At 40.7% G+C, this 26683-nt stretch overlaps 1 protein-coding gene across 8 annotated transcripts in view; it reads right to left on the reverse strand.

Annotated features, from left to right (window-relative positions):
- Positions 1-26683, reverse strand: part of LOC132395815 (protein CASP-like) — a 739549-nt gene that overhangs the window by 431311 nt on the left and 281555 nt on the right. For all 8 annotated transcript variants that reach the window (XR_009512755.1, XM_059972899.1, XM_059972897.1 and 5 more), the window contains exons 9-10: positions 19213-19261; positions 18455-18559 (exon numbers count right to left, since the gene is read on the reverse strand). Coding sequence is in view for 7 of the 8 variants with exons in the window: in XM_059972899.1 (XP_059828882.1) it covers positions 18455-18559; positions 19213-19261 (154 nt within the window). In the remaining variant the exon portion in view is untranslated. The remainder of the gene's footprint in view (positions 1-18454; positions 18560-19212; positions 19262-26683) is intronic.

A 26683-nucleotide genomic window follows, 5' to 3' on the forward strand; every position in this document is an offset into this window, starting at 1 on the left:
CTCGGTCTTTTCCCCCGGGAGCAATGGAGGATGAGAGGTGACCTGTTGGAAGTGTATTAGATGATGACAGGCATTGATCGTGTGGATAGTGAGAGGCTTTTTCCCAGGGCTGAAATGGCTAGCACAATAGGGCACAATTTTAAGGTGCTTGGAATTAGGTACAGAGGAGATATCGGGATAAGTTTTTCACGCAGAGAGTGAGTGCGTAGAATGGGCCACCGGCGACAATGTTGGAAACGATGGGCTCTTTTAAGAGACTCCTTGACAGATATATGGAGCTCAGAAAACCCTATGAACTATGAGTAACTCTAGGTAATTTCTCAGGTAAGGGCATGTTCAGCTCAGCTTTGTGGGCTGAATGGCCTGTATTGTGCTGTAGGCTTTCTATGTTGCCTGGATTAGGGAGTATGCCTTATGAGAATAGGTTGAGTGAACTCGACCTTTTTTCTTTGGAGCAATGGAGGATGGGAGGTGACTTGATAGAGGTGTATAAAATGAGAGGCATTGATTGTGTGGGTAGTCAGAGACTTATTCCCAGGGCTGAAATGGCTGGCACGAGAGGGCACAGTTTTAAGCTGCTTGGAAGTAGGTACAGAGGAGATCTCAGGGGTAGGTTTTTTATGCAGAGAGTGGTGAGAACATGGAATGGGCTGACAGCGATGGTGGTGGAGGCAGATACAATAGGGTCTTTTAAGAGACTCCTGGAAAGGTAAATGGAGCTTAGAAAAATACAGGGCTATGGGTAACCCTAGGTAATTTCTAAGGACATGTTCGGCACAGCTTTGTGGGCCGAAGAGCCTGTATTGTGCTGTAGGTTTTCTATTTTTCTATGTTTTCCTTCATGACTGACTGCAGAGGCTTGTGCACTGCTTAGAGATCGAGATGCTGCCTTAAAATCAGGGAATAAAATAATTCTAAGGTCAGCAAGAGCTGCATTCTCCCACGCCATCAGAAAGGCAAAGCGAGTGTACTCACAGAAAATCTAAGACACTTTTGTGACACAGGAACACACAGCACAAACGAACCATATCAGGTCAAAGTCCATCCTGCACTGTCAATGACAGTGACATCTCCCATCTTGATAAGCTGAATCTCTTCTATGCACGACTTGACATAATGAATGATGTGACATTGAAGAAGACCCCCCTTCTCCCCCTAAGGAACATTCATCCTGTCTGGCTGCAACCAAAGTGAGGATGATCCTAGCCAGGGTGAACATATACAAAGGTGAGGGGCCAAACAATTTAACTAGTAAGGTGCTGAGAAATTGTGTGGCCTATCTCATAGAGGTCTTAATGGACAGCTTTAACATCTCTTTGCAACTGTCCACTGTCCCTGTAGGCTTCAAGGCAGCCACAACAATTCTGGTGCTCAAGAGAACAACAGTAACTGCCCTAAATGATTACCGCCCAGTGGCAATGGACCATATAAAATCCCACATTTAATCTACATTGGACTGCTCAAACCAGTTCATCGATGATACCATTGCCTTGGCCCTTCACCCTGTCCTGTCCTATCTAGAAAACAATGCCTCATACGCCAGGATGTTCTTCACTGGTGGGGATTAACACCATCATCCTTCTGAGGCAGGTAGGTAATCTGTCCTTGTTGGGACTTAACATGCCTCTCTGTAAGTGGATCTTGGACTTCTCGATGGTAAGATCTCAGTCAGACCACGTTGGCAGCAATATTTCAGGTTCCATTTTGCTGAGCACTGCTCTCCACCACCCCCTTTGAGGCTGTCTGCTCAGCATTGCTGTTCACACTGCTGACTCACAACTGCACTGCCAGATCCACTTCAAATTGCATCAAGTTAGCTGATGATACAACAATAGTTGGCCTCATAGGCAAGTAATGAGTTGGTATACAGAGAGAAGGTACAGAAACTTGTCAAATGGTGTGAGAATATAACCTGAGCCTCAATGTGGCAAACCAAAGGAGATAATTGAGGATTTCAGGGAGGCATGGGTTGACAACTCTCCATTGCACAACAATGGCTCCATGGCTCCGTCGTGGGGAGAGTGAAGAGCACTAGGTTCCTACACAGATGTTCTAATATGGACCACAACAGCTCCTCATTAGTCAAGAAGACACAGAAGTGATTGAGGCATGCAAGGCTCCTTGCCCCCTGTCTAATTGCATCACTTTATGATACGGAAGCTGCCAGGCATTGGATCAAAAGACCCTACAGAGGATAGTAAAAACCACCAAGGGGATCACTGGGTTCGACCACCCCCTATCTGTGACGTTTACTGGGAATGTCGTATACATAGAGCCCGAGGCATTCTTGAGGATCCCTGCCATCCATTTGACCCACTACCGTCAGGAAGGTGATATAGGAGCATCAGGACGAGGGCTACCAGATTGGATAACATTTTCTTAGCCCAGGCTGTGAGCCTATTGAATACCTAGCCGCCACCGAGGTTTTGTCACTAGGACAGCGATCTGTTTACTGTTTACCTGTGCTGCGCATTTCTCGTGCATTTTGAATTGTATTTTACTATCTTATTTCAGGTAATATTTTGTTTTATGTGTTGTGTGTGATATATGTATTGTGGATGCACCATGGTCAGGAGGAACAGAGTTTTCTTTGGTTGTATATATGTAGAGTCAGATGACAATAAACTTGAACTTCCTCAAGTTTACCTTCCGGCCTAATGCCCTTAGCACCCAACAATCTGTTAATCTTAAATCTAATCAGATTTTGACCTCCGAGACAGATTTCCAAAGATTTATAACCCCCTATGTGAATAACAAAAATCTTCTTCATTCTAATACTAAATAGTGAACCGTTCCGTGCAGCTTTGCTCCAGACTCAAGAAATTAGTGGAACAGTCTACTCATGCACTTCTGAATCCCCTCAGAATATGAAAACATAAAACATTGTAAATATTCAGCAGGTCCACAGAAACAGAATCACTATTTCACAGCATCTAAACTAGAGCAAATGACCTAGAAGTTGGTCCTCATGGATAAGCCCCTCAACTCTGCCATCAAGTGATTGAATTTAACCTGCATCACATCCAGGCCAGATTATGTTTTTCCTTCGGCCTGGAGATCACTTTTGAACAGTTTTTACCATGTTGTTGTAACACTATTGAATCAATAGTGGTACAATAAATAGTACAATAATAATAGTACAATAAAATGGGCTCTTGACCATACAAAGGCAACACGAGTGAATCTGCAGATGCTGGAAAAAATAAAAAACACAAAATGCTGGTGGAACTCAGCAGGCCAGACAGCATCCATACAATCTACCTCGTTATGATCTTAAAACCATAAGACATAGGAATAGAATTAGGCCATTCAGAGCACATTTTATGAGTAATTAATGCATATGAAAAAGTAATTGCAAAGAGTTCACAAACATTTTCTCGCAACCCTACTTCTTATTGTAATTTATAGTTCTATTGCTAAGTACTGCAATATACTGCTACTGCAAAAAAAACAAATTTCATGACAAATGTCAGTGACATTAAACTTGATGTTGCCTCTGTAGCTGTTATAACTCATTCTGCATTCTCTTATTATTTTACCTTCTTCTACACCAATGCACTGTGTAATGATTCGATCAGTATGAAACATAAGCAAAACAAGCTTTTCACTGTACCTCAGTACATGTGCCAATAACAAACCAATTCCAATATGGTCCTGATATAAAAGCAGCATTACTTCTTTCCTTACTCAAATTCTTTAGCAATCAAAACTAGTATATCAATGTCCAATGAACTGTATTTGTAATTCAATTTTGTGATTTATGAATTATCCTGAATTTCGACAATTATTTATCTTTATTAGTTTCTTATCACTTAAAAATGTATCTGTTTCTTCTGTTTTCCGACATATTATCATATTTTCCCATTATACGTCATTCTATCCACTTACCCATTCAAATTAATTTAATTACAGTATAGGAGGAGCATTGGCCACACAGCCAGCATTACTGGCTAAACTTCTTCAACATTAAGAAATTGATGGCACATTCACTTCTTGACGTTGAGAACAAAATTCAGCCTACAGTCCAGGTCCGGGATAAGTCTGGCATTGAATAGTCCTAGTTAACACTTGGGGTTACTTTTCCAACCAGCGAGAAATCTTTAACATAAAATATTGCCTTTCACAGAACATTACAGCACACAGTACACACACAAAATGCTCGAGGAACTCAACAGGTCAAGCATAGTTATGGAAAGCAATAATGACTCAGTTTCTAGCCAGGCCTCTTTATCAGAACTGGAAAGAATGGATAAAGAAGCCAGAATAAGGTAGTGGGTAAGGCATCCCCTTTATACTTTCCTCCAAAATTCTGAAAATTATGCTCACTTGTATTAACCATTTCAATTTAGAAAAACATCTCTGACTATCCATTCTAGCTATGCCTCTTATCAACTAGCACACTTCTATCAAATTCAATTGTAATTGTCGTTCAACCATACATGAATATCCATGAACACAGCCAGCATTTCTCTAGATCCAAGGTGCAAAACACAGTACAAACATTCATAGGCACTTATAAGATAGCAGTAAACATTCAGTCACACAAAAAAATATAGCCCAAGTCCATGAATGGTGTTGGCAAGGACAAGCCCTCAGTAGTATGCAGAACACAATTCAACTTGTTTTCCGACGAGCAAACACTAACAGAGCATCATGCCACACTGTCTCCAGAGACCAACTCAGATGCTTCTCTCCTGAGCGGCTGCAAACAGGTGATAATGCAGTACATCCATGCTACATCTAAGGCCATGCAGCACCACCAGCATTGGCCCTGCCAATAAACCAATGAACTGGACTTGTAGCGTTCTACATTTTACCAATATCCAAAAGGGTCTTGCAATCACAAGAAAAATGATGAAGGCAACCACTTGTTATTAGACTGCACGCTGCCTTCGCAACTGCAGTGCTTCTCTATAGCAGGCAGCAACACAGTCTGCACCAAGTTCAGCTCTTCCAGTTCCTCCACCATTGAGCAACTCAGTGACAGGGTAGACAGCAATGTCTTGCGATTGTAAAAACAGCCAATAACTTCTTTGGGTGGTCCCATAGAGGCTGCTGTGTCTGAGCATGATGAGCCACCATCTTACCTGATGAGCCTCTCATCTTCATTCACTCCAAAGAAAAAAGACCTAGCTCATTCAACCTATCTTTACAAGACATGCCCTCTAGTCCAGAAAGCATCCTGGTAAATCTCTGCACTCTCTCCAAAGCTTCCAAATCCTTCCTATAATGTGACAACCAGAACTAAAACAAAATTGCAAGAGTGGACTAAACAAGCTTTTATGTATGTCTTTCATATTAATTATCAATACTTGGGTGTTTAGCACTGAGATTTTTTTGGCATCCCCCTTCTCACATGAGAATAAGAATTCAGAATAAGAATCAGAATCAGGTTTACTACCACGACAAGTGTCGTGAAATTTGTTAACTCAGCAGCAGCAGTTCAATGTAATACATAATATAGAAGAGGGGAAAAAAACTAATAATAATAATAAATAAATAAATAAACAAACAAACAAATAAATAAATAAATAGATCGATCGATTACAGTATACTTATATTGATAGATTAAAAATCATGCAAAAAAACAGATATAATATATACTAAAAATAATGAGGTATTGTTCACGTGTTCAATTTTCATTTAACAATCAGATGGCAGAGGGGGAAAAAGCTGTCCCTGAATCACTGAGTATGTGCCTTCAGGCTTCTGTACCTCCTACCTGATGGTAACATTGAGAAAAGGGCATGCCCTAGGTGCTAGAGGTCCTTTGTAATGGAGGCTGCCTTTCTGAGACACTGGTCCTTGAGATGTCCTGGGTATTTTGTAGGTTAGTACCTAAATTGGAACTGACTAAATTTACAACCCTCTGCAGCTTCTTTTGGCCCTGTGCAAAAGTCCTCCCCATCCCACCCCCCATACCAGACAGTGATGCAGCCTGTCAGAATGCTCTCCACAGAACATCTATAGAAGTTTTTGAGTGTATTCGTTGACATGCCAAATCTCTTTAAACTCCTAAAGAAGTATAGTTGCTGTCTTGCCTTCTTGATAATTGATGTGGTGGAACCAGGTTAGGTCTTCAGAGATCTTGACACCCAGGAACTTAAAACTGCTCACTCTCTCCACTTCTGATCTCTCTATGAGGATTGGTATTTCTTCCTTCGTCGTTTGGAGAAGGAAGTCGGAGTATCAGAATGGCAGTGTGGCGGGAGCCATCTTGAATTTTTCTTATTCTCATCGGAGTTAAGAGAGGCTGGACTGTGCACGTGTGACAGCGGGCAGTGAAGCGGGGAAGATTTAAAAAGGGCAGAACTCCTGAATCGGTTTTCATTTGGAGAAGGAAGTCGGCGAATCAGAACAGGAGTGCGGCAGAAGCCATCTTGAATTTTTCTTATTCTCACCAGAGTTAAGAAAGGCGGGACTGCGCAGGCATGTGACGGCGGGCAGTGAAGCGGGGAAGATTTAAAAAGGACACAGCCTTATAGAGCGGGCAGCAGAGTGAGCCGGGAGCAGAGTGAAGGCTTAAGGGCTTGGGCTCAACGGGCTTAGGTGGAAGCGGGCGAGGCAAGGTAGATTTAGGTTTCAGTTTTTCCTGTTACTTGAGGAAAGGGGAAGTATGAGTATGAGGGCAGTTTGTTGTTTTGTTGTTCTCGGTGTCGGATGTGGGAGGTCCTGGAGTCTCCTAGCCTCCTGGAAGTCCACATCTGCGCCAGGTGTGCTGAGCTGCAGCTCCTAAGGGACCGTGTTAGGGAACTGGAGCATTAGCTCGATGACCTTCGTCTAGTCAGGGCGAGTGAGGAGTTGATAGAGAGGAGTAACAGGCAGGTGGTCACACCGGGACCATGGGAGGCAGACAAGTGGGTCACGGTTAGGAGGGGAAGAGTCAGGTACCAGAAAGTACCCCAGTGGCTGTACCCCTTGACAATAAGTACTCCTGTTTGAGTACTGTTGGGGGGGACAGCCTCCGGCACAGAGTCCGACCCTGTAGCTCAGAAGGGTAGGGAAAGGAAGAGGAAGGCAGTGCTGATAGGAGACTTGATAGTTAGGGGGTCAGACAGGCGGTTCTGTGGATGCGATCATGAGACCTGGATGGTAGTTTGCCTCCCTGGTGCCAGGGTTCGAGATGTTTCTGATCGCGTCCAAGATATCCTGAAGTGGGAGGGTGAGGAGCCAGAGGTCGTGGTACGTACAGATACCAATGACAGAGGTAGGAAAAGGGAAGAGGTCCTGAAAGGAGAATATAGGGAGTTAGAAAGGCAGTTGAGAAGAAGGACCGCAACAGTAGTAATCACAGGACTACTGCCTGTGCCACGTGACAGTGACAGTAGGAATGGAATGAGGTGGAGGATAAATGCGTGGCTGAGGGATTGGAGCAGGGAGCAGGGATTCAAGTTTCTGGATCACTGGGACCTCTTTTGGGGCAGGTGTAACCTATACAAAAAGGACGGGTTACACTTGAATCCTAGGGGCACCAATATCCTGGCGGGGAGATTTGCTAAGGCTACTGGGGAGACTTTAAACTAGAATGGTTGTGGGGTGAGAATCAATTTGAAGAGACGAGGGGAGAGGAGGTTAGTTAACAAATAGATAAAGCTAGTAGACAGTGTGTGAGGGAGGATAGGCAGGTGATAGAGAAGGGGAGCGCTCAGACCGAAGATGTAGGGGAGAAGGAAGAAAAAGATAATAAAGTTGATTGCATCGTTAGGGATCAACAGAGAGGAAGAGGTGAAGAGTTTCTTAAATGCATCTATTTTAATGCTCGGAGCATTGTAAAAAAGGTGGATCAGTTTAGAGCACGGATGGATACCTGGAATTATGATGTTGTAGCTATTAGTGAAACATGGTTGCAGGAGGGGTGTGGTTGGCAACCAAATATTCCTGGATATCGTTGCTTCAGGTGTGATAGAATCGGAGGGGCAAGAGGCGGAGATGTTGCAATGCTTGTCCGAGAAAATATTACAGTGGTGCTTTGGCAGGATAGATTACAGGGCTCATCTAGGGAGACTATTTGGGTGGAACTGAGGAATGGGAAAGGTGTAGTAGCACTTATAGGGGTGTATGATAGACCACTTAATGGAGAGTGAGAATTGGGAGAGCAAATCTGTAAGGAGATAGCAGATATTTGTAGTCAGCACATTTTAATTTTCCACACATAGACTGGGAAGCCCATTCTGTAAAAGAGCTGGATGGTTCAGAGTTTGTAAAATGTGTGCAGGATAGTTTTTTGCAGCAATACATAGAGGTACCGAATAGAGAAGGGGCAGTGTTGGATCTCCTGTTGGGGAAAGAGATAGGTCAGGTGACGGACGTATGTGTTGGGGAGCACTTCGGGTCCAATGATCACAATGCCATTAGTTTCAATATAATTATGGAGAAGGATAAGACTGGACCCAGGGTTGAGATTTTTGATTGGAGAAAGGCTAACTTTGAGGAGATGTGAAAGGATTTAGAAGGAGTGGATTGGGACAATTTGTTTTATGGGAAGGATGTAATGGTGGTCTTTTAAAGGTGAAATTTTGAGGGTACAGAATCTTTATGTTCCTGTTAGGTTGAAAGGAAAGGTTAAAAGTTTGAGAGAGCCATGGTTTTCAAGGGATATTGGAAACTTGGTTCAGAAAAAGAGGGGAATCTACAATAAATATAGGCAGCATGGAGTAAATGAAGTGCTCGAGGAATATAAAGAATGTAAGAAGAATCTTAAGGAAGAAATTAGAAAAGCTAAAAGAAGATACGAGGTTGCTTTGGCAATTAAGGTGAAAATAAATCCAAAGGGTTTCTACAGTTATATTAATAGCAAAAGGATAGTGAGAGATAAAATTGGTCCCTTAGAGAATCAGAGTGGACAGCTATGTGTGGAGCCGAAAGAGATTTTGAACAATTTCTTTTCTTCGGTATTCACTAAGGAGAAGGATATTGAATTGTGTAAGGGTAAGGAAAACAAGTAAGGAAGTTATGGAAACTATGATGATTAAAGAGGAGGAAGTACTGGCTCTTTTAAAGAATATAAAAGTGGATAAATCTCCAGGGCCTGACAGGATATTCCCTAGGACCTTGAGGGAAGTTGGTGTAGAAATAGCAGGGGCTTTGACAGAAATATTTCGAATGTCATTAGAAACAGGGATGGTGCTGGAGGATTGGCATATTGCTCATGTGGTTCCATTGTTTAAAAAGGGTTCTAAGAGTAAACCTAGCAATTATGGGCCTGTCAGTTTGACATCAGTGGTGGGTAAATTAATGGAAAGTAGTCTTAGAGATGGTATATATAATTATCTGGATAGACAGGGCCTGATTAGGAATACTCAGCATGGATTTGTGCATGGAAGGTCATGTTTGACAACTCTTATTGAATTTTTTGAAGAGGTCACAAAGAAAGTTGACGAGGGTAAAGCAGTGGATTTTGTCTATATGGACTTCGGTAAGGCCTTTGACAAGGCACGGAATGTTAGTAAGGTTCAATCGTTAGGTATTAATATTGAAGTAGTAAAATGGATTCAACAGTGGCTGGATGGGAGATGCCAGAGAGTAGTGGTGGTTAACAGTTTGTCAGGTTGGAGGCCGGTGACTAGTGGTGTGCCTCACGGATCTGTAATAGGTCCAATGTTGTTTGTCATTTACATTAATGATCTGGATGATGGGGTGGTGAATTGGATTAGTAAGTATGCAGGTGATACTAATGTAGGTGGCGTTGTGGATAATGAAGTAGGTTTTCAAAGCTTGCAGAGAGATTTAGGCTAGTTAGAAGAGTGGGCTGAACGATGGCAGATGGAGTTTAATGCTGATAAGTGTGAGGTGCTACGTTTTGGTAGGAATAATCCAAATAGGACATACATGGTAAATGGTAGGGCATTGAAGAATGCAGTAGAACAGAGTGATCTAGTGGTGCATAGTTCCCTGAAGGTGGAATCTCATGTGGATAGGGTGGTGAAGAAAGCTTTTGGTATGCTGGCCTTTATAAATCAGGGCATTGAGTATAGGAGTTGGGATGTAATGTTAAAATTGTACAAGGCATTGATGAGGCTGAATTTGGAGTATTGTGTACAGTTCTGGTCACCGAATTATATGAAAGATGTCAACAAAATAGAGAGAGTACAGAGAAGATTTACTAGAATGTTACCCTGGGTTTCAGCACCTGGGTTTACAGGGAAAGGTTGAACAAGTTAGGTGTTTACTCTTTGGAGCATAGAAGGTTGAGGGGGTCTTGATAGAGGTATTTAAAATAATGAGGGGGATAGATAGAGTTGACGTGGATAGGATTTTTCCATTGAGAGTAGGGGAGATTCAAACAAGAGGACATGATTTAAGAGTTAGGGGGCAAAAGTTTAAGGGTAACACGAGGGGGAATTTCTTTACTCAGAGAGTGGTAGCCGTGTGGAATGAGCTTCCAGTAGAAGTGGTAGAGTTAGGTTCGGTATTGTAATTTAAAGTAAAATTGGATGGGTACATGGACAGGAAAGGAATGGAGGGATATGGGCTGGAGGCGATCCAGTGGGGCTAGGTGAGTGTAAGTGTTGGCACGGACTAGAAGGGCTGAGATGGCCTGTTTCTGTGCTGTAATTGTTATATGGTCTTGCCCTTCCTGAAGTCCATAATCTGCTCCTTCGTATTACTGATGTTGAGTATAAGTTGAACTGACTTTTCTATTTTCCTTTCTTTTATCAATTTTTTCATATTACTCCAAAAATCCATTAACCCTTATTTACCCAACATATTTTCATTGATTTCCCAGCATCCTCGGAAAACACAACACAATTTTTTCCGTAATTCCACTGCATTATCAAATAACATCATGATTTTCTAAGCACCCTGCTATCTCACCTTTATAACTAATTTTAACATTCCCCAAAATCTGATGGTAGGTTATCCCATCTAGAGTTTGTAATATTATCTTCCTCTCCTCTTCTTGAGTAACTGGACTACATTTTCAAACTGTGCTAGATAAGTCCCTGGACCGAATGGGATATACCTGAGGTTACAACAAAAAGTGAGGGAAGAGATTGCTGAATCTTTGGTGATGATCCTCATTTTCCACAGGAGTAGTAAAAGATGATTGGACGGTGGCAAATGTTACTTCTTTGTTCAACAAAGTGAGTAGGGGTAATCCTGGGAATTCAGACCATTGAATCTTACTTCAGTAGCAGGTAAATTTTTGGAGAAGATCTGTAGAGACAGGATTTACAAGTACTTGTTGAAGCATTGTTTGATTAGGGATTGTCAGCATGGCTTTTGTGAGGGACAGGTCATGCCTCTCAAGTTTGATTGAATTATTTGAGGATATGACAAAGCACATTGATGAAGGTAGAGCACTGGATATGGTGGAAGTGGATTTTAGGAAGGTATTTGATAAGGTTCACCAAAATTAGACTAATACAGAAAGTCAGGGGGCATGGATCCAGGGACATGTGGCTGTATGGATTCAAAACTGGCTTGCCCATAGGTGGTTCAGATGGATAAAATTCTGTATGGAGATTAGTAACCAGTGGTGTTCCATAAGGATGGGTTAGTAAGTTTCCAAATGGTAGTTCAATTAGAGGAGCTGTGGATAGTGTGGAAAGTTGTCATAGGTTGCAAAGGGACATTGACGAGATGCAGAGCTGGGCTGAGAAGTAGCAGGTGGAGTTCAACTCACAGAAGTCTGCAATGAATCAATTTGGAAGATTGAATTTGAGGCAGAATACAGGGTTAATGACAAGATTCTAACCAGTGTAGATGACCAGAGTGCTTTTGGGGTTCACATGCAAATATCTCTCAAAATGCAGTGCAAGTTGATACAGTTTTTAAAAATTGTGTTGACCTTCAACAGCTGAAGGATTGAGTTGAAGGGCTACAAGGTAATGTTGCAGCTCTGTAAAACCGTGGTTGGAGTACACTTGGAAAACTGTAAGTGCCACATTACCAGAAGAATGTGGAAGTTTTACAGAAGGTGCAGACAGTATATTTACTGGGATGTTGCTTCAATTAGAGAGCATGTCTTATGAGGCCAGCTTAACTGAGCTAAGGATTTTCTCTTATGAATGTAGGAGGATGACAGGTGACTTGACAGAGGTGTACAAGATAGTAAGAGGCATAGATTTAGAGGATCGCCAATTTACGTTTTCCCCCCAGGGCTAAAATGGCTTAAGCAAATGGTGACATAATACAAGGGGGTATAATTTGAAAGTAATTGCAAGAAAGTATAGTGGGGATGTCAGAGGTAATACATGGAGTGGTGAGTGCATGGAAGGCCCTATTAGGGATTGTGGTAAAGGCAGATACATAATTTAAGAAAACCTTATTGGATTGGCACGTGGATGAAAAAAAAATGAGGGGCTATGTAGGACAGAAGGGTTAGATTAACGTTAGAGTAGGTTAAAGGGTCAACACAATATCATGGGCAGAAGAGCCTGCACTGGACTGTAATGTTCTGTTTTATTTTCCTACTTTCCAGTTTGGTGAGATTGTTCTAGAACAATTTTTCCTTGTTGTAGCTGCCACCCTAGTAGCACGCTATAATGTCCAGGTGATTTGCTTAACCCTTCTCTAAAGCAATAATAATTACATTGACCTTTTCATTTTCATGTCTTAATTTCACATAATTTCTGCTATTTATTATATTTCCCATAGTCATGGCAAACAAAATATTTCTAAATACCTCAGCCAGTTCTTCATTATCTATATAGTTCTTCCCACCTCTGACATAAACAACTTACCTTCATCTTCCTATTTATGTGGTTTACAGAAGCATTACAGTCTTTTTCTTATATTCTACTCTCAACTACTTGATCAATTTGTTTTTTCAATCTTCAATGGCTGGTTCTAAACTCTCCCAATTGTCAAACTTAATTTCAGCAAGCAGTATTAGGGATTACAAAATTCAAAAATTAATTGAACAACCATCTTATACAAAATAATATGCAAGGCTTTGGAGTGAAGGGAGGGAATGGGATTACGTGGACTATACTCACATTGGGATGATATAGAGCAAATACTCCACTTGCATAAATTTGGGTACTTCACTGTTTAGAGGTAACATAAGCCCTTTCTTTCCATCCAAAGCTATTCTAGGCTTCATTATAAAGGTATGATTAAATATTATTATTACTACTGATTTACAAGTTACTTCCGTCTTTGAAATTCATCAACATAACTCTCTACGTGCTTTCCCAGTCACACCTTATGTACTATTTGCCACATTTATTCCCTGTAGTGAAGTATTCCACGTCCTCACCACTCTGAGCAAAAGAAGTTCCTTCTGAGTCTCAGTCACCATTTTGCCATTTTCACGCTACTTTTCCACACATGCAGAAGAATTCCTACAGCATCCACTTCATCAAAATTTTCTATCAGGATAAGTCATCGGTCACTCTTTAGTCTTCTCCACTTAACAAGATGAAAACCAAAATTATTCATTTCTTGTCGAATTCTCTCCTTGCTGCAAAGTACACCCAGGGATATCTTTTATTCCCACTTTCTCTCATTTCCATCTTTTAAACTTTCCTCATTAAACTTCTCTTTCTGCAGTAAAAGTCATTGCTATTTAGAATCCTTACACCACTCTTAAGTTACAAGTCTACTTCACATTCTTTTTCCATTCTTTCTGTCCCTGTTAAATATTATGTTCATCAAGATTCAAGTTATTAATATACAACAAACTCAGTATGGTTCCATCAGTTTGAAAAACAGCCATTCATTGCCATTTAATAGCATGATGTTGGTAGAATATTAAATCCATAATTTGTGCTCTTCCTCACTCTACACTTAAATAGCTGAATGGCATCACAATTTTCCAATCATAAGAAAAGTTCATGTTCAAAGAAATGTTTGCAAAAATTAAAAATCTGAAAATCAAAGACTAGAAATTCCTGCACTCAACTGGTCAGGCAGTGTCTAGGAAAAGGAAACAGAATTCAATACTTCTGGTCCAATGACGAACAACAGAAATCTGCAGATGCTGGAAATCCAAGCAACGCGCACAAAATGCTACAGGAACTTAGCAGGCCAGGCAACATCTATGGAAAAGAGTACAGTCGATGTATCAGGCCAAGACCCTTCAGCAGGACTCCACAGTCAACATTTCAGGTTGAAGCCCTTCAGAAGGACTTCTGTTCCAAGGGTCTTTTGCTCTTTTTCTCCTTTTCTACATCACAAAACATATTCTTTAGTCCATCTAGCCCATGATGGACTATTAGTTTCCCTAGTCCCATCAACCAAAACCTGGACCATAAGTCCTCTATATCCTTCCCATGATGTATTTTTCAAAATTTCTCTTAAATGTTGAAAACAAACCCATATCTGGAGATCAGAACCAGCTACTTTTGCATTTTTGCATGCTGCCAGTCTTCAAGATCTGCATTAGTTCTGCCTTTTCTATACATTCTCCATTTGGCTTATCCCACCTTCAGTGATCCAGTAAATTTTGTTTTGCAACAAGCTCACTTGTCTTTTGGGAGTATAAGTGAACCTATGTCTCTGAGCTCCTTTATCAATATCTCCCATTGTTCTACAGTTGTTTCACCCACAAGTACATTGGCCAGCTTTACTGTGCACAGTTTCTGGCTCATTGTAAGGAAATCATCTTTTACTACATCTCTCATTCTCCGCCGCTCCAAGTGGAAAAGGCCGAGTTCACTCAACCTATTCTCATACGACATGCTCCCCAATCCAGGCAACATCCTTGTAAATCTCCTCTGCACCCTTTCTAGGGTTTCCACATCCTCCCTGTAGTGAGCTGACAAGAACTGAGCACAGTATTCCAAGTGGGGTCTAACCAGGGTCCTATGTAGCTGCAATATTACCTCTTGCCTCTTAAACTCAATCTCACATTAGATGAAGGCCAATGCAGCGTATGCATTCTTAACCACAGAGTCAACCTGCACAGCAGCTTTGAGTGTCCTATGTCCTATGGACTCCAAGATCCCTCTGATCATCGACATTGTCAAGAGTCTTATCATTAAAACTATATCCTGCTATCATATTTGACCTACCAAAATGAGCCATCTCACACTTATCTGGGTTGAATTCCATCTGCCACTTCTTAGCCCAATTTTGCATCCTATCATTGTCCCACAGTAACGTCTGACAGCACTCTACACTATCCACAACATCCCCAATCTTTGTGCCATCAGCAAATTTACTAACCCATCGCTCCACTTCCTCATCCAAGTCATTCATAAAAATTACGAAAGGGTCCTAGAACAGATCCCAGAGGCACACCACTGGTCACCAACCCCATGCAGAATATGACCCGTCTACAACCAATCTTTGCCTTCAGAGTACAAGACAATTCTGGATTTGCAAAGCAAGGTCCTCTTGGATCCCATGCCTCCTTACTTTCTCAATAAGCCTTGCATGGAATACCTAATCAAAAACCTTGCTGAAATCCATATACACCATATCTTCTGCTCTACCTTCATCAACATGTTTAGTCAATCAGGCTCATAAGGCACAAACTGCCTTTGACAAAGCCATGCTGACTATTTCTAATTATATTATGCCTCTCCAAACATTCATAAATCCTGCCTCTCAGGATCTTCTCCATCTATAATTTCCTGGGCTATCTCTACTCCCATTCTTAAATAAGGGAACAACATCTGCAACCCTCCAATCCTCCAGAACGTCTCCCGTCCCCACTGATGATGCAAAGACCATTGCCAGAGTCTCAGAAATCTCTTCCCTTGCATCCCACAGTAGCCTGGGGTACATCTTGTCCAGTCCCGGAGACTTATCCAACTTGATGCTTTCCAAGAGCTCCAGCACATCCACTTTAACGTCTATATTCTCAAGCTTTTCAATCTGCTGTAAGCCATCTGTACAACCACCAAGAACCTTTTCTGTACTGAATACTGAATCAAAGTATTCATTGAGTACCTCTGCTATCTACATCGGTTCTATACACATTTTTCCACTGTCACACTTGATTGGTCCTGTTTTCTCATGTCTTCTCCTCTTGCTCTTCACGTACATGTAGAATGCTCTGTGGCTTTCTTTAAACCTGCTTGCCAGGCCTTCTCATGGCTCTCTTAATTTCATTCTTAAGCTCCTTCCTGCTAGCCTTATAATCTTCTAGATCTCTATCATTACCTAATTTTTGAACCATTCATAAGCTTTTCTTTTCTTCTTGACTAGACTTTCAACAGCCTTTGTACACCACTGTTCCTGTATCCTATCATCCTTTCCAGCTTACTGTAACATACCTATCCAGAATGCCACGCAAATATCCCCTGAACATTTGCCACATTTCTGCCAGACATTTCCCTGAGAACATCTGTTCCCAATTTATGGTTCCAAGTTCCTCCTGATACTCCAATTAAACACTTTCCTAACTTGTCTGTTCCTATCCCTCTCCAATGCTATGGTGAAGGAGATAGAATTATGACCACTATCTCCAAAAGGCTCTCCCACTGAGAGACCTGACACCTGACCAGGCTCATTTCCCGATACCAGATCATGTACAGCCTCACCTCTTGTAGGCTTATCTCCATATTGTGTCAGAAAACCTTCCTGAACACACCTAACAAACTCCACCGTATCAAAATCCCTTGTTCTAGGAGATGCCAATCAATACTTGGGAAATTAAAATCTCCCACCACAACAACCCTGTTATTATTACACCTTTCCAGAATCTGTCTCCCTATCTGCTGCTCGATGTCCCTGTTACTATTGGGTGGTCTATAAAAAACACCCAATAGAGTTATTGACCCCTTCCTGTTTCTAACTTCCACCCACAGAGACTCAGTAGACAATCCCTCCATGTCTTCCTCCTTTTCTGCAGCCGTGACACTATCTCTGATCAGCAGTGCCACGCCCCCACCTCTTTTGCCTCCCTCCTTGTCCATTCTGAAACATCTAAAGCCTGTGAATGTGTTTTCTCATTGGGTAATCTGGTACTGCAGTATTGAATAAGTGTTTTTTAATTGGTTAACCCTTATCTATACATTTGAATGGAATTGTTCTTATCTCAGTATTATAAACTTCACTGTTTTATTATAGGTGCCATCTTCACTTTCTCTCTCTTCAAGTAGTAAACCTGTATCACTGTTAGTTTCAACTTCCCTTATTCTATCAACTCCTAATAAAACAATCATAAAGCAACAAGTTTTATGCCTTGTTCCTGACTTTTATAAGAATCTTGGATTTGAAACCAGAATCCATCAAACTCAATTATAGTATGATTGCTAATAGATAAGTGTTCATTCATTTGTGAAGCTGTTACAAGATCTGTCTTGTTACTCGCTAATGATAGGGACTGCACTCTTTTTGGTTCAAAGACTGTTTTCTGCGACTTGGTGAGCACACAGCAGAAATTAGTTACCTTTCATCCAAACAACCATGTAATTGTCCAATTCTACATAAAACAAAAAAAAAATTAAAACCTTTCTACTGTAAGCTCCTTCAGGTGAATATTTTCAAATCTCATTTTCATCCTCAACAATTTTTCTTTCGGCTTCTCCCATTTTCTCCAGATTCGAGGGATAGCCATGGGCTCCAACTATATCTGCCTTTTCAATAGCTATGTAGAACAGTCCATGATTCAAGCCTTCTCCGGTAATACTCCCCAACTCATCTACTGCTACATGCACCCATGCTGAGCTTGTCAATTTCATCAATTTTGTCTCCAACGTACATCCTCTACTTAAATTTACTTGGTCCTTTTCTGACACCTCTATCCCCTTTCCCGATCTCTGCCTCCATCTCTGTAGAGAAACTGTCAACTGATGTCTTTTATAGACCTTGATTCCCACTGTTATCTTGACTATCTGACTTTGCAACCTGCCTTCGCAACCTGCCTTCTATAAAACTCTTTTCTCAGTTCCTTCATCTCCACCACATCTGTTCCCAGCATGCAGCTTTCCTTTCCAGGACATGAGACATATCCTCCTTCTTCAAATGGTTTCCCTCCCTCCACCATTAATCCTCCCTCGTACATATCTCCATTTCCCAAACATCCACGCTGACCCTATCTTCCCGATGTCGAATAGGGATAGAGATCCTCTTATCCTTACCTACCACCCAATGAGTCTCCACATCCAAAACGTCATTCTCTGCAATTTGTGTCATCTCCAAAAGGATCCAACCACCGAACATGTCCTCTCCACTTTCTGCAGGGATTTTTCCCACCATGATTCCCTTGTCCATTTGTCCCTTCCCACTAACATCCCTTGCTCACAAATAACTTTAACCAGCTCAATTGTAACTCATGACTCAAAGTGCCTGGTGAGTGCAACTTTGGAGACAGTGATTAAATACAGAAAGTGTCAAACTCAGATCTGCAACATAGGAGTTCTAGCACATATAGAAGACAACAATCAGTTTATTTTCTGTCTCCAAAGTTAACTCTGTTAAAACCCAAGACTGTGAGTCAACAGATCCCAGGGAACTGTCAATAGAATTAATAACGCTGTTTGAAAACTATGTTTTAAAATGAAAAATGTGATTATCAATTGACACTTCATTTGATTCATACTCTTTAATGCCTTACCACATCAGGAGCCTTCTGAATCTGAGTGGCCAGTTGAAGGGATTTGTTAGCTGAGGAAAGCTGCTCTCGTAAGGACTCTGCCTCTCTCTGAACCACTTCAGCCCTCTGAGGAAAAGGGGAGAAAAACAAAACTTACTTGTTGAGCAGCTGACAAATTTTATGGACCCATTAATCAATTTCTGCGCCACTGACTATAACAGATTTTCCTTAACAGTCAACCTAATAAATGTAAAAAGAAAATACTGGAAGTGATGGATATTCATTTTATACCATACAAGGAGGAAATAATTGAGTGATTATGACAGCAATTTAACGCCAGGAGCAAGGAATCCCTGCTGATATTAATGTTGCAGTTCAGCGAATTTTTCAGATAGAGCAAAAACAAATGGAAGGAGATCATTTTATTCAATTTATTTTTGCACAGTTGACACCAAAGGAGATTTTATTTGTTGTGTGGAGGGAAAGCAGAATTCAAAATCAGAAAAGGGGAAGAGCACAAAAAAAGGAGGTAAATCCACAGGAAAAAGAGGGTGCAGAAAATCTGGTACAGAGGAAGTAAGAGGACCTACTAGTTAGCATGGACACAATGGGCCAAATAGAAGGAAAAGGAAATGGACAGACAGGATGGAAGGTGAAAAAATACTGACAGAGGCAAATTGAGCTGAGGAAGAAGGGATGGAGTGAGGAGAATGGAGTGAGAAACTACAAAAGCAACATCAGTTGCCAAAACACTGAACCATATCCTCAAAGTCTGTTACCTGATTGGCTCGTTCCAGATCTGTCATGATCATTTCAATTTCATCTGCTCTGTAATAGATAGAAAACCAAATAAATTAAAGTCCTAACTTCAGTACAGGAATACTTGAACAATAAGAAAGAAACTCTTAACCAAATAAATATTTTGGGTACGGAAATGTCCTTAACATAACATTGGAAAACACCTTAATCAGAGGCTTTGTCCTATATCAGATGGTGCAATTGATGCACCATCAATAACTCACTCTGAGACGTAAAGGCGAGATATCGGCTTTTATTGACTGGAAGAAGGAACAAGCAGTGAGTGACCACCATACTACATCCTGGAGACTGAGAGGCCGGGCTCAGGCCTCAATCACCTTTATACCGGGGTCTGTGGGAGGAGCCACAGGAGCAGTCAGCAGGGGGCGTGTCCAGACAGGTATATGTAGTTCACCACATTCACCCCCCCCCCTTTGTTTTAAAAAGAGTCCCCATGTGGCCAAGTTCCTTACAGGTTAAGTCTATCAGGTGGTCGAATCTGTCGCTGTGATCTACGTAGCACCGGCTGTGATTGCACAGATGCCGGTGGTGGTGATTGCACAGGAGACGGAGGTTGTGCTGGTTCCGGCCTAACTGGAGGTGTCAGCCCACTAGGCATTAGTGATCCCTCACACATGTGAGGCACCTGGTATATACGCGTACGAGACGCCTGGTATATGAGTGTCGTGAGGAGTCTGTGTAGGGCCTGGTGTGTGCGGTGTCACCTCGGGTACAGGGTTCATAGCTAACGGGGAGTGTTTGGGGTAGTGGTCTGCTGCTCCTGCGGGCACGGGCGCAGTACCTTGATCCATTTCAGCTGACTGCATTTAGTTGTCCAAATTACAGGGATTTTGCAAGAGCACTCTGAAACCTAGAATCTGCTCCACTCTACATCTCAGCTTTCCAAAGTTTTCTTCTTCACTGAAGAAAATTTGCACCAGTTTGCTAACCCAAAAGAAGAAATACACGGAATGTGTACCAAGAACAAGAAGTTAAAAAGTATCTTATACAGGGAAGAACTCACAAGAAAACTGAAAAAAAAACTTATGTTATACGGAAAAGCTCCGTACATGGAAAGCATTGATTATTTAAACAACAAATTCCAAAATTAATAACATCAAAGCCATAATTCCAAACAAGATCATCTACAAACTTCTAGACTAAGGACTCAGTAACTTCTTCGCAACTGGATCACAGAATAACACTACTATACTGGACCAAATCACAAACAATGATGATGCAGAGTACAGGAATGGGATAAAGAGCCTAGCAACATGGTGTCAAGACAACAACCTTTCTCTAAATGTTAGCAAAATAAAAGAGCTAGCATTGACTTCAAGGAACAGAGTGCAGGTCATGCACTTACATGTATCAAAGTTGCTGAGTGGATATGGCAGAGATCTTCAAGTTCCAAGGTGTAAACCTCACGAATGGGTTGCCCTGATCCAATGACATTGACACTAAAGGCTGAGGAAATTCTCCATGTCACTGCTGACCTTCATCAATTTACATAGATGCATTCTATGTGGATGCATCACTACTTGATACAGCAATAACTTTGCTCAAGACAAGAACTTACAGAGAGTTGCAAACGCAACTCAGCACCTTCCAGAAACTCTGCCTACATTTTTTCCTGCCTTGGTAAAGCAGTCAACATAATCAAACACCTCACTCGCCATGGAATTTCTCTCTTTTCCTCCTTCCCTCAGACAGAAAGCATGTACCACCAGGTTCAGACCAGCTTCTATTTTGCTATTATAAGACTCTAGAATGGACCTCATCCAATAAAGATGAACTGTTATCCTCATGATTTACGTGCTCTGAATTTTCTCTGTAAATGTTACATTATTCCATTATTGCTAATCCATTGTTTTGAAATGATCTATATGGACTAAGCTTTTCACTATATCTTGGTGCTTGTGACAACAAAAACTCATTACCAATTAAAAAGGAAATAAAGATCAAAACAATGATCAGGTGCAATCATTCACATTTTGACTGTGTGTAGAAAAATTGTCAAAGGAAGACAGGCTGCCTACACCTTATAAATGATTTCCATTTCATAATTAAACTCAGTCCACAGATATCCAAGTCTTAAGAAGCATGACTGAATTTGTTTTATAAACAATAATAAAAGCAAAAATTCACATGGTATTAATTGAAATTGCAATAAAATGCACATACACACAGAATTTGGGTAGCCTAAGGTTTATGGATATTTCTATTATACAATATCTATTTAATTATTACCTGCAGTTTCCTGTACTCAAGTGTTTTCTTCAACAGTAGTGTCAAAATAGACTTGGACTCTAATCCATAACTCTAATGCTGTGTATACCTTATACTTATTGATGACAATGAAATATATTAGGTTTTCAATTATATACTATTAGCTAAGTAATGGGAAAAGCATTCTTGCAGCATGAAAATTTAGATATATGATTTTATCAAGAAAACTCATCCCACCCTTTAAAACAAGGCAACAGTATCGTATTTTAGTTGAAATGAATCATTATCTACAAAAGAAGCATAATATTCAAGGTGCCAATGGGAAAATACATCAAAAAAACTCTGCATTTAACAGCTGACCAAATAATTACAAGTAAATTTTGTTTAAAGAACTTCAGTGAAGTATAATTTAAGACTGCTTACAAAATAGACAGATGAAATGTCAAGTACTTTCAATATTCTATTGCAAACAGAATTAGAGTTCATGACACTCAATTCACAAATGACAAGGACAGTCGATTTTGAATTTTCAAAGTAAAGGAAAATGTTAAAACCAATCATAAACACAAAGATTCTGCAGTTATTGGAAACCCAGCGCAAAACACACAAGATGCTCCAGGAACTCAGCGCGTCATGTAACATCAATGGAGAAGTATAAACAATCGACGTTTTGAGCTAAGACATTCAATCAGGACTGGAAAGACTGGGGGAGAGAAAGAAAGTGGACAAGGTGATAGGTGAAAATAGATGAGGGAGAAAGGGAATGGAGGGAGAAGGGGGGAGATCAAGTAAGAAGCTGGGAAGTGATAGGTGGAAGAAGGACAGTTAAAACAGATTTTGCGTAACTGACTACGTGCAATCCTTTCAGATCTGAAAAACTGCTGATAATTTAAAAATATTTCTTGTTATTAATTTTACAAGTTAAATGAAATCCTGGATTTTGTTGCTTCAGGTGTGATAGAATCGGAGGGACAAGAGGGGGAGGTGTGTTGCTTGTCAGAAAAAATACTACAGTGGTGCTCTGGCAGGATAGATTACAGGGCTCGTCTAGGGAGACTATTTGGGTGGAATTGAGGAATGGGAAAGGTGTAGTAACACTTATAGGGGTGTATTATAGACCACCTAATGGAGAGTGAGAATTAGAGGAACAAATTTGCAAGCAGATAGCAGATATTTGTAGTAAGCACAAGGTTGAGATTGTGGGAGATTTTAATTTTCCACACAGACTGGGAAGCCCATTCTGTAAAAGAGCTGGATGGTTTGGAGTTTGTAAAATTCGTGCAGGATAGTTTTTTGCAGCAATACATAGAGGTACCGACTAGAGAAAGGGCAGTGTTGGATCTCCTGTTGGGGAATGAGATAGGTCAGGTGACGGACGTATGTATTGGGGAGCACTTCAGGTCCAGTGATCACAATACCATTAGTTTCAATATAATTATGGAATAATTTTTGGTATATTGGCCTTTATAAATCAGAGCATTGAGTATAGGAGTTGGGATGTAATGTTAAAATTGTACAAGGCATTGGTAAGGCCGAATTTGGAGTATTGTGTACAGTTCTGGTCACTGAATTATAGGAAAGATGTCAACAAAATAAACAGAGTACAGAGAAGATTTACTAGAATGTTACTCGGGTTTCAACACCTAAGTTACAGGGAAAGGTTGAAGAAGTTAGGTCTTTATTCTTTGGAGCGTAGGAGGTTGAGGGGGTCTTGATAGAGGTATTTAAAATTATGAGCGGGATAGATAGAGTTGATGTGGATAGGATAGGATTTTTCCATTGAGAGTAGGGGAGATTCAATTATGAGTTAGGGGGCAAAAGTTTAAGGGTAACATGAGGGGAAATTTCTTTACTCAGAGAGTGGTAGCTGTGTGGACCGAGCTTCCAGTAGAAGTGGTAGAGGCAGGTAATTGTCATTTAAAGTAAAATTGGATAGGTATATGGACAGGAAAGGAATGGAGGGTTATGGGCTGAGTGCGGGCCAGTGGGACTAGCAGAAAGTAAGCGTTCGGCACGGACTAGAAGGGCTGAGATGACCTGTTTCAATGCTGTAATTGTTATATGGTTATAAGTGTTGGCAAAAGAGAACTTGTCTCAATCAATGAATCTTCAAGAAGATACTGTAGGTAACTATATCTCATTTTAAGCTCACTTTAGCAAGCTGTACAATTAGCTACAAGGCTCGAAAAACACGTCTTCATCATTCGGGGCATTCAGTATAGCAGTTGTGATGTTATGTTAGACTTGTATAATGTTGGTGAAGCCACACTTGAAATACTGAGTTCAGTTTTCATCATCCTGTTCTGTTAAAGGGAAGTCATGGTTAAACTGAATGAGGAGAATAAAGATTTATAAGGCTGTTGCAGAACCAGAGAGCCCAAGTTGTAGAGAGAAGTTGGCTAGAAAATTGAAGCATGACCGTATAGGGGTGTTTAAAATGTGAGAAGTACAGGTGAGGGAATGGTAAAAGTCTTTTATCCAGAGCAGGCAAGTCCAAAACTAGAAGGCATAGGTTTAGAGTGAGAGGGCAAAGATTTCCAAGGGATAAGAGGAGCAGATTTTTCATTCAGAGGGTGGTGAGTATATAGAACAAAGAACAATACACCACTGTACAGGCCATTCGGCACACAATGTTGTGCCGACCCTCAAACCCTGCCTCCCATATAACCCCCCCACCTTAAATTCCTCCATATACCTGTCTAGTAGTCTCTTGAATTTCACTAGTGTATCTGCCTCCATCACTGACTCAGTCAGTGCATTCCATGCACCAACCACTCTCTAAAAAACCTTCCTCTAATATCCCCCTTGAACTAATTTTACAAGTTCCTGCAACATTTTTCGATCTTGTGCAGTATCCCTCTAACCCACACCCCCCCCCCCCCACCCCATACCAGACAGTGATGTAGACAGTCAGAATGAACTCCACGGTACATTTGTAGAAGTTTAATAACCACGCAACTACAAAAATCTCAAAACTCAAAAATACATCCCAAAGCACAACTATTTAAATGGTTTACCCAAGAATATTTGAGACATTGATCAGAACAACCACCAGTAAAAGTCAGCCTGGGATTAGTTGTCAGCTGGCCAATAGGCATTGGGTGTTTTAGCTCACTGATAAATAACATAATTAAGCTTGTTAAAGGAACTTGAAACTTTAAAATAATTCAAAAACCAGAGAAGCAGGAAGAGTGAAATGTGAACACAAAATGTAACAACATTCAGCAAGCCAGGGAGCAGCTGTACAATGAGAAAGTCAATGCTTCAGTTCAAAGATCTTTCTGTTTATAAACCTGACTTGCTAAGCATTTTCAGCATTCACTGGTTTTTATATTTTGAGTTCTATTATGTTCATATTTTTATAATAAGCTGAAACAATTAAGTAGGCATTATTTATAACAAAGATCTTATAAGAGCACAGGAAATTAAAATGAATAAATCCTTCAAGGTTTATAGATACTATTTGTTATAGTTACTATTCTATAGAATTGCTGAGTGTACCTGCAGAAGATGAATTTCAGGGTGACATATATATACTTTGATAATAAAATTTACTTTGTTCTTTGAAATAGGGCAAAATACAAACAGCGTGGTATGCTCATGGACTATGCAGCAATCTGATGCCATAGGGCATGAAGCTGCTCCTGCAATGATGCATGTCTTCAAGCTCCTGCATCTCCACCCTAGTGATAGTAAAAAGAAGACATGTTCCAGATGGTGAGGATCTTTAATGATGGATGCCACCTTCTTGCCTCTTGAATAGGCCTTCCTTGATAGCGGGGAGGGTTGCGCCCATGATGGAGGTGGATGAGTCCACAACCCTCTGCAGTCTCTTTTGATCCTGTGGATTGGAGCATTCATACCAAGCAGTGATGGAACCAGTCAGTGTTCTCTACTGTAGATCTTCAGCTATTTGCAAATGTCTTTGGTGTTATATGAAATCTCCTCATAGAGCCTCTGTGTGTCTTTTTCATGAATCCACAGGAACTTGAAGCTGCTTACCTTTTCACCTCAATAAGGACTTGTGTGATTTCTCCAAAAGCTCCCCTTCCTGAAGTCCACAATCAACTCATCCTTTGTACTGACATTAAGTGAGGTGGTTGTTGTGATACTGCACTACCAGCCAATCGATCTCACTCCTGTATGCCTCGTCATTGCTATCTAACATTCTGCTAACAAGTGGTGAAATCAGCTAATTTATAGGTGGCATCTGAGTTGTGCTTAACCACAGTCAAGATTATTAAGAGAATACACAAGTGGGCTAAGCATGCATCCTTGAGGTACACCTGTGTTGACTGCCATTGCCAATCCACAATGATGGTGGTCTCATAAGGAAGTCAAGGATCCAGTTTCAGATGAACATACAGAGGCTGAAATTTGAAGACTATTGATTCACTGAATTAAATAAACTGGTTCAAGTAATTAAATCTTGGCATGAGACTGTCTTAAAATGGTTTTAGTTCAATAATGCCTTAACTCAGCTGAATGCAAGACCCATGCAAAGAGCCTCATGTGGCATGTGCTGAGCAAAATAAAATAAAGGAGCATTCTCATCCTCCAGCTACATTGGTATCTCCACTCACAACAGTACAGGTGAGGGAACAGATGCATATACCTTAGAATTGTCTACTCAGGAGCATTGCTACACAGACAGACAGATATACTTTATTGATCCCGAGTAAAATTGGGTTTTGTTACAGTCACACCAACTGAGAATAGTGTAGAAATATAGCAATATAAAACTAATAATAATAATAATAATAATAAAATTATGCCAAGTGGAAATAAGTCCAGGACCAGCCTATTACCAGCAGAGTTGTACTCCATGGCATTTGCTTTTTTTTTTACCATTATTATAACAAACTGTAGAGGGTTGTAGATTCATCCAACTCCATCACAAGCACAATATTCCCCACCATCAACAACATCAAAAGACAGTGCCTCAAGAAGGCGCTGTCCACCACTGAAGATCATCATCTGGGACATGCCCTCTTCTCATCACTACCATCAGGGACAAGGTATAGGTAACTGAAGATGCACATTCAGCGTCTGCCATCATATTTCTGAACAGTCCATAAACAACCCTCATTATCCCTTTATTTTATGCTAAGTATTTACTTTGCAATTTATAATAAATTAATGTCTTTGCACTACATTGCTGCCACAAAACAACAAATTTTGTATTAGACAATGATAATGAACTTGATTCTGATACCTACTTCA

The sequence above is a fragment of the Hypanus sabinus genome, chromosome 6, assembly GCF_030144855.1.
Source record: "Hypanus sabinus isolate sHypSab1 chromosome 6, sHypSab1.hap1, whole genome shotgun sequence".
NCBI lineage: Eukaryota > Metazoa > Chordata > Chondrichthyes > Myliobatiformes > Dasyatidae > Hypanus > Hypanus sabinus.